At 43.3% G+C, this 16,256-nt stretch overlaps 1 protein-coding gene across 3 annotated transcripts in view; it reads right to left on the reverse strand.

Annotated features, from left to right (window-relative positions):
- LOC126210570 (eukaryotic translation initiation factor 5) overlaps positions 1-16,256 on the reverse strand; it is a 118,948-nt gene that overhangs the window by 40,981 nt on the left and 61,711 nt on the right. For all 3 annotated transcript variants that reach the window (XM_049939834.1, XM_049939835.1, XM_049939836.1), the window contains exons 3-5: positions 13,357-13,468; positions 12,772-13,138; positions 732-1,016 (exon numbers count right to left, since the gene is read on the reverse strand). In XM_049939834.1, coding sequence (XP_049795791.1) covers positions 732-1,016; positions 12,772-12,928 — 442 coding nt within the window. In that variant the 5' untranslated portion in view covers positions 12,929-13,138; positions 13,357-13,468. The remainder of the gene's footprint in view (positions 1-731; positions 1,017-12,771; positions 13,139-13,356; positions 13,469-16,256) is intronic.

Consider the following 16,256-nt stretch of genomic DNA (forward strand, 5'->3'; position numbering starts at 1 on the left):
ATGGTAATGAAATGAACATTTGTCATTTTAAATTTCGCCCTAAGATGGCATGCATTTATTAGAAGGCTCCATCAGTCTCAAGAAATATCCCGTTTCATACTCAGCTGCCTTGTTTTCATCCCTTCATCAAAATATTGAAAGGAATGTTCCATTTTACTGTTGCTTCTCATTAATACAACAGTCTTAGATAATAAATTTGCCATAGAAACGAGATTTGTTGTGAAGCTATCTTCTTCAGATCCTCTCCCCCACTATACACCTATGTGTCACAGTAAGCCAGCCACTTTGTCACTGTTGTGTTGTAAGAGCCAGGTCATGAGAGCAGATTAGTGAACAGGCTTGTATTAGATTGTTAGGTAACTATAATTCATAAACAACAGTGAACAAGTTTAAGAAGAAAATTTATTGCTATCAAATAACCACAAAATAAAATAGCTTAACCAGCTATGAAGCAAGTCATTTTCAACAGAAATTGCCATGAAAGTGGTACCAAACAATGGCTTCTGAAAGTAGGTTAGGCACTGAAGCATGTTGTGCAAGTATTTTAAGAACACAAAAGAAAATTGGCAGCAATGTGCTCAGACTTTTTCTGCCTTTCTGAACAAGCAAGCCTCAATAATAAACAAGAGGGATATGTAGTGCAAGGTGACACGATGAGAGAGGAAACTACTAAAAAATGAAATATTAATCAACTGCAGGACTACTAGCACTGTGCACAGCTGTTTACTCACTCGGAGGATTCTTCAGAATGAACGTGTTCAGCTTGTGGTTGAACTCCAAGGGCCCATGGAAACCGCAGGCCTTGCACGACTGACTTATCAGGCCCTTCTTCTGGCTTACTGACAGGATTGTTTCAGGATTCTCACAACTGGGACACAGCACAAACTTGCGGATAAAGCCATCCAACAAGTCTTGCAGTTTTGCTGCATCGTGTGACCCGTTCACAATGAAACGGTCATTTTTGAAATCGAACTGTGTCTGGGCACCCAACTCACAGCCAAAGTACTTTGTTGGATCTGCAACACAAGAATGTAGGGTAAAATTAAATCTGCTAGAAGATACCAGCATTGTCATTTTTGTCCATAAATAAAAATGTACAGAAAATAAGTTAACGAAGCAAAACGAGATTAGTCTACTAAAGCAAATGGCAAAATAACATTGACATTTTAAAATAGAACATAAATTAACCAACATACTTTTCTGTTCAGAGCTCTTAAGACTATGTAAATGGCACAGAGAGAGAGAGAGAGAGAGAGAGAGAGAGAGAGAGAGAGAGAGAGAGAGAGAGAGAGAGAGAGAGTTCAAATTTAACATTCCTAAAAATTCACGTAGAAGCTGAAAGTTTATGTACACATAGTGATTGACAATTTTTGTATAAAATATACTTCAAGTGAAATGGTCTGCTTAGGTCCTTAGGAGAAGAAGGGACCTGCTTCTGAGAGCACTGACCTATTCTGTGAGTCTCTAACCAGAATGGTTACAAAGGCATGTAACTCAAACTAGGTACATAGTAGGGGACTTCCCTCCCATGCCATCCCTTCAAAAGCGCCATATCAATTGCCTATAGGCAAGAAGGGGAATCATTTTTGTGCTGCTCACACAGCTCAATAAAACTGAGGATCCATACATGAGGAGTTTTCTAGTACTGAAAGACATCTAGTCCAATGTCCTCAAAATAACACACAACACTCTAAAGCTGGGTACTGAGACCCGTATCTGCAGATATTGATGCAACTGCCCCAAATGTTCACCCCTTATATTCCTCTTCCACTCACTGAAGATGCACAAATAGTTCTCCTCTTACTAGGGTTGTTGGTCACCAGTTACGCAGTAAACTCACGCAGAGGGGTGGGGGGTGGGGGAGAGGAAAGAAAGTAAAGGAACTAACGACATCACCTTCCTTGGGATATTTTTGCCAACTAACAGCAACGAATGAAAATGTGTTCTAGAACAGGACTCAAACCCATGATCTCCTGCTTACTAGGCAGTTGTGTAAACCACAGCAGCAACTGGACAGTGTTTATCACAAATGCACAGACTGTCTCAGCATGCTTCCCAACCAACATACTACCACCTAGCACCACCTATCCGTATGTCCTCCATGCTCAATTATTTTAGATTCCCTCTTGAAGTCTAACGTAAATGTGCACCCAAACTGAAGGTTGTGGATTCACTGCCCATAGAGGCAAATCAATTGTGGATCATTCCGTGCCAAGTGATCTAGAGGTTTTGCATGACTATCATGGATTTTGATGGAATTTTGTATGAAGAATTACGTTCCCAACCAACACTGAATGTTTCATGATCATCAATTCAATACCTCTGGAGATTAGTCATTTGTTTGATCCCACAGTGCAGGGATCCAAAGTGCATCCACGAGTTTTTGGCAATTTGTGACATAATATTCTTTAAAGCAAATAAACTAGGTCGTCTTATATAATCTTTGCACACTGAAGTGAAATAATAAATATTTCCTGGGCAATTTGCATATGGATAAAGAAGTCCTGAAAAGAGTTTGCAGAAGTACCATGTTCTAAACCACCTAGAACACTATGCAACAATATAAGGCACCAGAAAACAACTATGTGAATTTAAAATCTGGCCCATATTCTACTGGTACTCAAATCTGATGTCTTATTATGTTCTACAATTGTTAATTTGTAAACTACACAAAAGCAGTAGAACATTGAAATTTTAAAGACTGTTTTGGTAAGTAAGTAATGTGCAAAGCTTCGGGTTTATCCAGCAATCACTTTTGGAGACATAAAACTCTGAACTTAACATCTATTTCAAGGGAATTTTTTCGGCCAACTTTGCTTCAAATTACCCACATGCACACCACTCAGGCAATCCTTTTTTATAATAAAATTTCACTTAAGAAGGCACAAAATGTTAAAGATATCCTAATTTTGTTTCTTTCAAGACAATACTGCACAGGAGTCCTAAAATTGCTGAAAACCCAAGAGTGCACTGTTTTTAACTGCACTAAGGAGTAAAACACATGCCCATCTCTCTGCAAGTAATAATTTGGCTAAAGTAAATCTTTCCAATGTTCATTGGGAACATTCTGCAGATGTTCACACAAAATTTCAGCAAAATCCAAGACAGCAATGTGCAAAATTTTTCTGAAATTAGACCACCAGATGGCCCTTATATGAAGCAATGGTGTGTCTTTTGCATGTCTCAAAGAGACACTATGCATTCATGTAACTGATTTGCCTCAATGGGCAATGAATCCAGTCTTCAGCGCAGATGCACTTCTACGTTTGACTTCCAGCAGGAATTTAAAATTAGCAAGCACGCAAGACACGGACAGGGACTGCAGATAGGTGGCGTTAGCAGTTAAAAAAAAAAAAAAAAAAAAAAAAAAAAAAAAAAAAAAAAAAAAAAAAAAAAAAACAACAACAACAACTATGGTCATTAACGCCCGGTCCATGACTTAGGAAACAGTAAAAAACCGAAAATGGAAACCAGCAGCAATGGGAACGAAAGTCATAAAATTGGAGAAACAAAGCAGAAGGAATGCTTAAAAATCCACTACAGAAAGGGGTTGGTTGTCCCCAAAAAAAGCTTCAAATGACTGACATTTCACTGGCACTAATAAACTCTAGAACGCGATCGGCTGAGCGCGTGTCAACTGCTAAAATGGACGATATATCAGGCGACAGCTGTAGACGGGAGCATAACGGATTAAAATAGGGGCACTCAATTAAAAGGTGTATTACCGTCCACAGCTGAGAGCAGTGGGGACAGAGTGGGGGAGGATCGCCGCTTAAAAGATGTCGATGGCCAAAAAGACAGTGCCCTATCCGGAGTCTAGTTAAAATTACCTCCTCCCGACGACGCGTGCAGGAGGAAGAGGTCCAAGCACAAGGAAGAGCTTTCACGTCCCGCAATTTATTATGGGGAAGTGTCGACCAATGGGCGTGCCATAAAAGAACAACTCGACGACATAAAACGCTCCGTAGATCGGCGAAAGGAATCGATTGAATAGCTGGCCGAAGAAGAGAGACTGCAGCCTGGGCTGCAATATCGGCCGGGAGCCAGAGGAACGCCACCGAGACGCCCCCAGGTGGAGCAAGCGCAGACAGTCCTGAATCCGGTGGACCAGAGTGTGCACAGGGTAAAGAGCTTGGAGACTGAGGAGAGAGCTAAGAGAATCTGAGCAGATAACGTACTGTATCCGCTGATGGCGGCGAATGTAGTGGACAGCCTGGAGAACAGCGTAAAGCTCCGCAGTATAAATCGAACACTGGTCGGGAAGCCGAAAGTGATTTGGGGTGTCGCCAACAACATAGGCACTCCCTACACCTAACGATGTTTTCGAGCCATCGGTGTAAATAAATGTGGCTTCCGTCATTTGTGCACATAGAGCAGCAAATGCCCGACGATAAACAAGTGAAGGGGTACCATCCTTGGGAAATCGTCAAAGGTCACGGAGCAGGCAGATCTGGGGACGGAGCCAAGGCGGTGCTGTACCCCAAGTTGTCAAGGAGGTTTTAGGAAAGCAGAAGGAAAGAGAATGGAGCAGTTGACGGAAGCGGACTCCCGGTGGTAGTAGGGAGGAGGGGCGGCCTGCATACCCTACATCAAAGGAGGTGTCGAAAAAATGTCATGGGCTGGATTAGCAGGCATGGAAGACAGATGGCTAGCATAACGACTCAGAAGGACAGCTCGCTGATTGGACAGCGGAGGTTCAGCAGTCTCAGCATGAAGGCTTTCCACAGGGCTGGTGTAAAAAGCTCCAGACACTAAACGTAATCCACGGTGGTGGATAGAGTTGAGACGCCGAAGGATAGTCCAATTTCGAGCGCTCTAAGGCGCAATAGAGGCGGAGAAGGACCACACTGTCCGCTCCCCAGGAGGTACCATTCAGGACACGGAGGATGTTGAGGTATCGCAGACAGCGAGCCGAAAGATAGGAAACGTGGGAGGACCAGCACAGTTTTCTGTCAAACATAAGACCCAAGAATTTAGCGACGTCTGAAAACGGAAGGTTGACAGGTCCTAGATGTAAGGAGGGTGGAAAAAACTCCTTACATCGCCAAAAATTAACACAAACAGTCTTACTGGGAGAAAAACGGAAGCCGGTTTCGATGCTCAAAGAGTGGAGGCGATCGAGACATCCTTGAAGACTTCGTTCAAGAAGGCTGGTCCGTTGATAGCTGTAGTAGATCGCAAAATCGTCCATAAAGAGGGAGCCCGAGACATCAGGAAGGAGACAATCCATAATTGGATTTATGGCAATGGCAAACAGTACAACACTCAGCACGGAGCCCTGGGGTACCCCGTTTTCTTGGGAGGAAGTACGGGGGAGAGTAGTGTTCACCCGCACCCGAAATGTGCGCTCTGCCATAAATTCGCGAAGAAAAAGGGGTAGCCGACCTCGAAAGCCCCAAGAGAACAGTGTGCGGAGGATGCCTGTCCTCCAACAGGTATCGTATGCTCTCTTCAGATCAAAAAATATTGCTACTGTTTGGCATTTCCGGAGAAAATTGTTCATGATATAAGTGGAGAGAGCAACAAGATGGTCAACTGCAGAACGATGCTTTCGGAATCCGCATTGGGCAGGTGTTAAAAAGACTGCGGGATTCCAGCCACCAAGCTAAACGGTAGTTCACCATACGCTGCAAAACCTTGCAGACGCTACTCGTAAGAGAAATGGGGCGATAGCTAGAGGGGAGATGTTTGTCCTTTCCAGGTTTCGGAACAGGAACGACGATAGCTTCCCGCCGTCGTCTGGGAAAAGTACTGTCGGTCCAAATTCGATTATAAAGGCGAAGGAGGTAACGCAGACTATGGGTTGATAAATGCAGCAACATTTGGACGTGGATACCATCCGGTCCTGGGACGGAGGAGCGAGAAGAATAGAGTGCATGTTGGAGTTCCCGCATGGAGGAAACAGTATTGTAGCTTTCGCAATTTTGAGAGGAGAAAGCAAGATGTCGCAGTTCCGCTGCACGTTTCTTCGGGAGAAACGCTGGCGGGTAATTTGAAGAGCTCGAAACCTCAGCAAAGTGCTGACCCAATGAGTTAGAAATTGGGACGGGGTCCACTAATTTATCATGCGCGACAATGAGCCCAGAGACTGGGGAGAAACTAGGCGCGCCTGAGAACCACCGAAGCAGACTCCAAACTTCCGAGGAGGGAGTGAAGGTGTTAAATGAGCTAATAAAGAATTTCCAGCTTGCCTTCTTGCTATCGCAGATGACATGATGGCATCGCGCACAGAACTGCTTATAGCGGACACAGTTGGCCAAAGTAAGATGGTGGCGGAAAATGCGATGAGCACGTCGCAGCTCACGTATTGCGTCACGGCATGCCTCGTTCCACCAAGGAACTGGGGGGTGCCGGAGCAATTCAGAGGTGCGTGGTATTGAATGTTGCGCAGCTGTAAGAATAACGTTGGTAATATGTGTGACCTCATCGTCGACGCTGGGAAAGTGACGGTCAGCGAACGTCGCTAGAGACGAAAAAAGTGTCCAATCGGCTTGGGCAAACTTCCAGCGTCGCGGGCGCATATATGGCAGTTGAGGCTGCAGTCTCAGGACACATGGAAGTGGTCACTCGAGTGTGTATCATCAAGGGCGAACCATTTGAAGCGCCGAGCTAGCGGAACAGTACCGACCGCAAGGTCCAAATGAGAGAAATATGTCGTGGAGGCAGACAAAAATGTAAGGACCCCAGTGTTGGGGCAAACTGGATCCGCTTGGTGGAAGACGTCTAGCAATAGTGAGCCACGTGGACAAGGATGTGGAGATCCCCAAAGCGGCTGGTGGTCATAGAAGTCCCCAACCAGCAAATAGGGGGGGGGGGGGGTGGAAGCTGACCAAGAAGATGAAGGATATCAGCTCGTGCCATTGGTGTGGACGATGGAATGTATACAGTACAAAGAGAGAACGTGTATCCAGAAAGGGAAAGACTGACAGCGACGGCTTGGAAGGAAGTATTTAAGTGGATTGGGTGATAATGGAGAGTATCGTGGAGAAGAATCATGAGTCCTCCATGGGCTGGAGTGCCTTCAACAGAGGGGAGATCATATTGGACGGACTGAAAATGAGGGAGAACAAAGCGGTCATGGAGACGCAGCTTTGTTTCCTGAAGACAAAAGATGACCGGCGAGTAGGATCGTAAGAGGATCGACAATTCACCCCGATTGGCTCGAATGTTGCGGATATTCCAGTGGATAATGGACATAGGGTGGACAGAAAATGGAAGAATGTGACCAAGGTTGCCGTCAACTCAACGACTGCTCAGAGCTTGCGACCGATAGCATGGAATGGCATTCAGCCGAAGGCAGAAGATCCTGATCCATAGGTTGTTCAGGAGCAGCTCCTGCCACCAGCGATCGGCCGCCAGCAGTGCGCCTCGGCCACACAGAAGACTGCCGAGGGCGATTTCTGCCAGGTGGTGCTGTAGATGGGACACGCCTTGGCGGAGAAGGAGATGAACTGGGTTTCTTTGTAGCCTTCTTGGAAATATGATGTTTAGAAGAAGGAGGAACCGATGGTTGTGAAGTTGGGGTACGTAAAAAATCTTCACGAGTATGCTCTTTTTTCGAAGTCTTGGTGTCTGACTTTTGGGCTCGAGATTTAGCAGAACCCGATAAAGGGTGAGCCAGAGATTGGGCAGGCGAAAGTGGTGAGGTTGAACGGGCGATCTTTGCACTGGCCGGTCTGATAACCGTGGCACTAAAAGTGAGGTCGCAAGTCTGCGTGGCCGCCTCCTTTGTTGGCCAAGGAGAAGCAAGGACAGTGCTGTATTTTCCAGTAGGAGGCACGGTGGGCTGTCGACTGGCGAATAATTTTCGAGCAGCGAAGGTAGACACCTTTTCCTTCACTCTGATTTCCTGGATGAGCTTTTCGTCCTTAAAAACGGGGCAATCTCGAGAGGAAGCAGCGTGGTCACCCATACAGTTGATGCAGCGAGGGGATGGAGGTGGACAAGCACCCTCATGGGCATCCTTGCCACACTTAACACATTTGGCCGGATTGGAACAGGACTGGCTGGTGTGATTGAACCGCTGACACCGATAGCAACGCGTAGGGTTTGGGACGTAAGGGCGAACGGAAATTATCTCATAGCCTGCTTTGATTTTCGATGGGAGTTGAACTTTGTCAAATGTCAAGAAGACAGTGCGGGTTGGAATGATGTTCGTGTCAACCCTTTTCATAACTCTATGAACAGCCGTTATGCCCTGGTCAGACAGGTAGTGCTGAATTTCTTCGTCAGACAATCCATCGAGGGAGCGTGTATAAACGACTCCACGCGAGGAATTTAAAATGCGGTGCGCTTCAACCCGGACAGGGAAGATGTGGAGCAGTGAAGTACGCAGCAATTTTTGTGCCTGGAGGGCACTGACTGTTTCTAACAGGGTGCCATTCCGTAATCTGGAACAAGACTTTACAGGACCTGCAATTGCGTCGACACCTTTCTGAATAATGAAAGGGTTGACCGTGGAGAAGTCGTGACCTCCGTCAGACCGAGAAACAACAAGGAACTGTGGCAACGATGGAAGAACTGTCTGTGGCTGAGACTCCGTGAACTTACGCTTGTGAGCAGACATAGTGGAAGGTGAGGAAGAATCCCCATGATTACCGGCGTCTCCGATGGCGCGCTCCTCCCTTGTGGGGGCCCTCTCTGAGGGCACTCCCGCCTTAGGTGATGGGTCACACCTCGGGTCACACCTCGGGTCACACCTCGGGTCACACCTCGGGTCACACCTCCCGACAAACGGACGGAGGGACCAATCGGCACTTTCAGAAGGTATCAGCTCAGGTAATCACCCCTCCCTGGGCCTGGTCATTACCAGGGGGTACGTACGTGTCCTACCTGTCTACCCGGGGCGGGGAGTTACGCGTTATCCCGTCACCGGCTACGCAAAAAAATGCGTGGGTCAGCCTTCAGACACGCACAGGGAGGAAGAAAGGGAAAAACAAAGAAAGGGAAATAAAAAGAGGAGAGGTCTCAAACGCCGCAGCTCAGAAAATGGTAAAGAGAAGAGGTAAGGAAAAGAGAAGGACAAAGGAAGGATGAAGGCATACAAGCAGAGAAGGCGAAGAATGCGGTACATTTACGAGCGTCCGTCTCCGGACGTAGGCACAAACCATACTCCCGGAGGGGGAGAAAGGGAAGGAAAGAGCCAGAGGTGAGGGGAGGAGGGGCAAAGATGGTGGAGAGGGAAGGATGTGGAAAAGGAAGGTATGCAGCCTGGAAAGGAAGGAGGGCCACATTAGCTCGGGGTCCCGTGCTCGCTACGCACATATCCACAAAAGAGTTGTGGACCCCCTGGGGGGGGGGGGGGGGGGGGGGCGCATTAGGTGAGAATGTGAATCAGCTGGGGAGTGCACCAAGATAGTCTGCACAATTGCAATAAACTCTGTGTCTGGGCGGCACAGTGATTAATGCAACTGCTTAGTATGTAAGAGATCCCGGGGTAGAGTCCCAGTCAAGCACACATTTTCGTGTGGCACCACTGTTTCTGTACAAATACCCAATGCAACATATTAGTTTCTTCCCTTTTCTTTTTAAGAAAGAGAAGACACCATGCAGTCATATAACCTATGTTTTGGTGAATATCAGTACTAACAAAGTAATTTTGAATTGTGCTTAGTGTGGCAGCCAATGACCTTGGGAATATTTTCATAAAACTATCTGGAATAAAACAATCTGTCGTATTTAACACGTATCAGTGAAAGATAAGAATTCTATATCTACAGAAGAAGGAACTGGCTAGGTGGCTTCTACTTGGTGAGTGGTAATTTGTATCTTATTCATATTATTATGTTCCATAGTTTCCACTGTCTGATTACATGTGGCTTCAGCAACATATCAGAATCCCAGTGTCTTCACAATTGGTAGAATTGACTTTCACACCCATATGCCCCAAAATCAAAATGCAGCTGGGATATCTAAAAAGTTTTACGAACTGGAGCTGACTTCTGTCCCTCTTTATAATTCTTTACTAACTTGCTTCACCGATTTTCACTGCCTCCACTGATCTCTAAGCTCTCCACTATAGTTGCCACTACAGGTGAAAATCACCTGAAAGATTAAATTAGCTCAAACACACTGAAAATTGTCAAGGAAAACATTCCAGATTAAAAAGTGCCTGAGAACTTATTCTTTTACCATCAATGCTGCATCCACTGTGACTGCATTACTACTGATACCTGTTAAAAGTGACAGAGCAATTGACATCGAACCATTCCATAAAATTTTTTTTGTGGATATAGAAAAGATTGATATAACAGTACACTGTAGGATATTCCAAGTAAAGGTGGCAAAAACAGTATCATTTACTGACTGTTGTAATGCCCAGATAATGTTAAGAACAGAAGTTGGTTGAAACCAAAAGTGAATAGCAATTAAGTCCTAAGTTCAGATTAGAATATTTATCTTAAGGATAGGTTAGTCATCTATTGTGGCAGCGTATTTATCGCAGTAAAGTAGTTGATAATATTGAACAAGATTGTCATAGATTCCAAATGTAAATTCATCTGGCTGAATTTAAGCAACAAAAGCCAGTCAAAAATGATTATCTGATGCTTTTATAGACCATCTGTGTCAGGAGCTATAGTACTTGAGAGAACTTGCAGAAAATTGTCAATAGCTTTCCCGATTGGCCATTATAATGGAGGACAACTTCAACTAGCCATGTACAGATTGGAAAAGTCATGCTGTCAAAACTGGTGCTAGAAACAGTCAAATGCCATTCTGAACATCTTGATTGAGAATTACTTTGGGCAGATAATTGTAGAACCAACTTGAGAAGGTAACATCTTAGACCTCCAGCAACAAACAAACCTGAACTTACAGACTCAGTTCATGTAGAGCAAGTGATCCTTCGGCTGTGAGAGCAACTATAGCTACAGGTATTACAAGCAATGTTAAATGGTGAATATTTTTGCTTAGCAACAGTGACAATATGAATTGCAGAGTATCTGAATAGTCAATATAAAATGTTAAGCACTGAGGACAAAGATGGAAAAATTCAAAAGCATCACTCAATAAGTCTTAGCCAAGTATGTTCGGAGCAAGGTCTTAAACCACAGTGTCTTTCCAATCTCTTATCAGCAGTGTTAGGAAACTGCTGTGTTAACAAATAACACCAGGTTTAAGGTAAGTCAACACACACGACTAAAGTTTAAAACAAAATGAGCATAAAGACAGTAATGAGACAACTGTTCCACAACTTTGAAAGTTTAGGCCTAATCGTTTCAACCCATCTGATTAAGAACCCTACGAGGGTTTGGCCTACACAAAAAAAACCCTAAGCACTTCAAAGTTAAGCATTCAGTCACACAGTGATCATGAAGGCAATGAAACGTAAGTCTAAAACACTGAATTCGGTATTCAAAATTGTTCTTCCATAGAACAGTGTTACTGTCCCTCCTTTCAGTCATCATATGAACACCAAAGCTTTGAAGAAATAACACAAAAAGAAGAATCTAATTCCATGCTTATGCAATGTAGAAAATGGTTTGAATTTTTGTTGGAAATGTCACACTTTACCCATATTTTTGCTTGACACTTTCAGAGTCTATCCAGGTTACAGCAGAAAGGGAATTCTTCCCATAGCATACACATCAAATGGATTTCCTCATGACAACGATGACGTCGAGTGAGGTAAGTTGTTTCCTTTGTAATTACAACTACTATAGTAACACTTCTTTTGTCGTTGCTGCAGTGACCACTATAAACAAGCTCATAATGCACACCACCACAGTGTCGTGAACGATTTTGAATTGCACATTCGATATCTATTTTTTGGAGCCCACGGCTTCGATAGGCAAACATTCTTGGAAATTACCTAAATTGAAGTAAGATACTGGACATACACAGAAAAAAAGATTGATGACAAGTTGCCGGAAACTACAGTAAAATATTAGAGTAACAGGCGGATTCATAGAAATGTGAATCATCCATGAAGGAAATGGCTTCCAAGGCACTCGTTCCACCAGTTGGTGAGTACTTTTCATCATCGTGGGATCTTTGGTAGGAGGGACTGATTTATTATTTGACGTGAGAGTGTTACAGAAATGCTCAACAAACTCCACAAACCACCTGACACTGTGTGGCAGAGGATACGTCTGGTACCACTAACTGAACTGCCCCTCTTGCAAGAGGCTTTGTGCATTGCGGAGAGGTTTATACTGAAATTTCAAGTGAGTACTTCCTGGAAGGAGTCTGACAACATATTACTTCGTCCCACATACATCTCATGAAATGACAACAGGGAAGCTCGAAAAAAAATCAGAGCTAGTGCAGAGGTTAACCAATGATCATTCTTCCCACATACCAATGGAACAGGGGTGAATGGGAGGGGGTGTGTGCGGAAGGGGGGTAGAGGGTGGGGAGTTCAGTTAGTGGTGCCAGAAGTACCTTCCACCACACAATGTCAGGTGGCTTGTGGAGTCATGACAAAGGTAACTTTTTTTCTAAGTTTGTTGAGTTCTGAATCTCAATCCTTAAAATTTCACATTGATGTTTCAGGAGGTTACCAGTTACAAGAATTATTTTTGTGTTATTTCTTCAAAGCTCTGAACAATATCTATGTTAAGAAGAATGAACTTACTACAAGTGCAATGGCCAGTAATAATTCAGAGGCAAATTTCCACAGCACTTTTTAAGTCAAAATTGTTTTCATCTATAATTCTTAACTAATAAATATTCACATATATACTAAGCTGAGACAAGCTAATAAGGCCAGTAATTTACAATTCATATTCTTACAGCAAACAGTTATTTAACATATATCAAAGAACTCACATGTTGCAGGACGTCCAATGGCTTTTGCAACTTCTGCCATATTTACTATGACTGTCTTGATGCCGTTGCCCTTGCCTTCGACTTTTGCCATAATCCGGGGCATCTTGTAGCGATAGAACGCATCGCTCACGTTCCTGTTTACGTTGACACTTCCCATCTTGCTGGGTACACAGTCGCGAGCAGGGGGTCAGATGGGACGAAATGCTGGCAGTTTTAGGTGTCGGGGATAGTGCAGGGTGGGGTTACCGCCTTAAGGCGTGTTCTAGCGCGTCGGCACGAAAGGAGGGAGAGAGCGAGAGAGAGGGGCAGTCACGTTTCTCTGAATGGCTGCAGCTTCCTGTGCCGATTACTGGAAAATTTTGATGTCCTGCAATTTAAATGAAAAAATTACTAATTGTAACACTGAGAATAGCACAGCAGCAATCTCACATTAATAAAATACATACAAATCAGTGTTACCATGCTTTAATTACTTATAAGTCTCTCAGGCTGCCTTATCAGTACATAAATCTTCATAGCATATCGGCCTGCCAGTATCATCAGTGAGACTTACACAGGACAGGAGACAACATCCATTTTTCTTACCTGTAACTTATAGGTTCCTGCCGCTTAGATGAAATCATACACCTTGAGTCTAGGCCACGAACTGGCTCTAGGGCTATGTGGAAACTCCCAGATTTTCTTCTGGATAATGTCTCTGTAACAAAAATGAAGCAGTTAACATTTCAAATTTAAATAAGGTGGTCACTGATTGTCATATACACTGACCTGAACTTTATTCTTCTGGTCTCTGTACAGAAATCTAGGCTGTGGTGTTTCAAGAAAGTGATTATGCAGGAAGTGTAAGGAGAATTATTTCAGACATTGATAAACTTGATATTTTTACATTTGGTTTAAAATAATATTAAAATCAAGCGCATTCTTTTGTCTAAACTGAACATCGCTGTGTCCTCTCAGTCTATATCCTAACTGATAAAACGCCATGGAATTTTGTAACTTGTGTATCTTTCTTTCATACGTGTAGCCGTTCACTTCAGTCTTTGAGTCTTAGTCTCCCCCAATTGCAATTAGGAAAATCTCCAATCGATGTTTTTCCATCGAGATTTCGAATATACTCGCTCTGTCACAGGCATACAACTGCTTTTCGTGGCCACTCTCATTCATACGCATCAACATTTATCGTGTAAGTCGACAAGAATATTTTACGGTGAAAAATGAATATCTAAATGAGATTGTTGTCAAAGATTATTCTTGCGTCCTAGCGAACATTTGAATCTTTAACACATGAAATCAGAGATGTACGGATTAACTACTAGCAACGACCTATAACTTCCATGCTGAGCACAATTTTACATGAAAGTAATGCATAAGTGGCAAGGCGGAATTTGTTTTCGTTTGCGATCGAGTTCTGGACTTTTTCTGTTAAAGCGCTAAGAGTAGAGTTAGAAATACTGAGATTAATCGACCTCAACAGCGTGTTTGCAGCAGTCATATGTCAGTGAGCAGTAATTATCTTGTTTGCCACGCAAACCCATAAATAAAATTTGCTGTGGCGCTTGCTCACGTAAGTTTTTATCAGTTTATTCAGACAACATTACGCAAGAATGGAAAAAATTTCACAATGCCCACGACATTCGCTGAGGAATGCAATTGCGTGTGCGATTTAAATTTCATAACCTATTTTAATAATTTTTAAAGAGAAAATCAACGTTGCAGGATCTGTGTAGTGTTTTCAATGTATTTCCTATTTACAATATGTTACAAGCATTGTCCACCGTCTGTACTCGCCGACAATGCATGACGTCATTAGGGTACAGTGAAAGGTGTAAACTGCCTCCTAATTTAGCCAAATTACTGCCACGCAATTCGCAGTGTTACTTAATGGCGGCGACCCACGTTGCAACGGCCTTGGGCAAACCAGCTGGAATGCGAGATCAGGGCTGAACAAACTGACTCGGCAGGCGCTCTGCCCCTGTGGACTACGAGCACTGCGTACTTTTAACAGCGGAAAAGCCGGCCACGACAGTTTTAAGTATACAACATTTTTTACAGCCACCAGAATCTTATTTAGTGTTGGGAAAACATGTTTTCAAAGGTGAATACAACAGGAGATAGGTAGTAAGAGACAGCATTAATGAAGCTTTCGAAATTAATTTCACGGTTTCAAACAAAATACTTGTATTCGTCTCCTCTTAACATTTCATTTTTTAGTCCTCAGCCTGACACTGCGATTAAAAATCTCATGCATGGACTAACAGAACTGTTATAACGGAAATAGCATTTGACAAGCAAATGGCAGTTGTTTTAAATATCCTGCGTTAATGTAATATACCTTACGATTCTGTACGACGACTTTCACGTCGAATGTTAGTTATGGAATTGTGCATCTACTTTTCATTTACGTAAGTTACGTATAACAACTTAATGCTTCATATAGTGTAACCTCAGGCATGTTTTCATTCTACACGCTCTTCACTCGCTGAAGCCACATACAAAAACCCAACACGTTAATTTTTTGAAATATGGAAAGATTCCGTGACTTCACGATAAATACTGCATCGATGCTTGTTCAGGTAGATTGCTGCACGAACGTTTTAACAGTCACTAAGTCTGCAGTAAATACTTCACTTTTTACCCGGCAACTGTTTTCAGACCGCTTCCATTCTTTTATGTGGTTGACCTGTTTGCCTTCTGAATGGTATTCATTAAAATGCACAACTGTATAATGCAAACATATGATTTGTTTACTTCGTAGAAAGAACTGGTATCGAAATAATGGATAAGCAAAATGTTTCGTTCCTCTTACTAAGTTGCAAAATGTGAACAAATGTATGTTCATAACATTTGGCCGGGGTCTCGTGTTAACGGGACTTCAATTACTTGGCTGCGTCCAGCCATTGACAGTAGCGAATTTATTAAACACCAGTTCTCCTTTACCCTGTCTACATTATGCAGAAGCTACAGAAACTTCACATTTTGGAAGAATGCTCGTAGTCTACATGCTGTATACGAGACCAAACCCATGCTTTACATCATGGCAAACTTATTTCTTCTCAATACGTATATTTATTGCCAAAATATTACAGCATTGTTACCGCACTGGAGGTGAACTGCAGCTCTATAAACAGTTTTAAATACAGAAATTCCATCTTGCGCTTACAGAGACAATACACACTTAACTCTGTCGACATTTCGTAGTTTTGAATTTTCATTACAAGCAGAATTTTATGAGTGACTAACACTAAGTGCCTTGGTTATACCCACACGAGCATAGACGGGGGCAGACTGGGTTGGAGGTGTTTGGGCACCACCCCGCCTACTGGAGTAGAGTTTTTATTCATTTAAAGGAGTCTAGAAATAAGTTCTCTGGGAGGCCGGAAGTTGGATATCATCTCGTGACAAGAGAAGTGTCGAAAATGTGCAACTCGTGAGAAATGTTTGTGTGTACCGAAACGTTTGCAATTGCAGTTTTTTTCATTTTAGAA

Source organism: Schistocerca nitens, chromosome 10 (assembly GCF_023898315.1).
Source record: "Schistocerca nitens isolate TAMUIC-IGC-003100 chromosome 10, iqSchNite1.1, whole genome shotgun sequence".
Taxonomy (NCBI): domain Eukaryota; kingdom Metazoa; phylum Arthropoda; class Insecta; order Orthoptera; family Acrididae; genus Schistocerca; species Schistocerca nitens.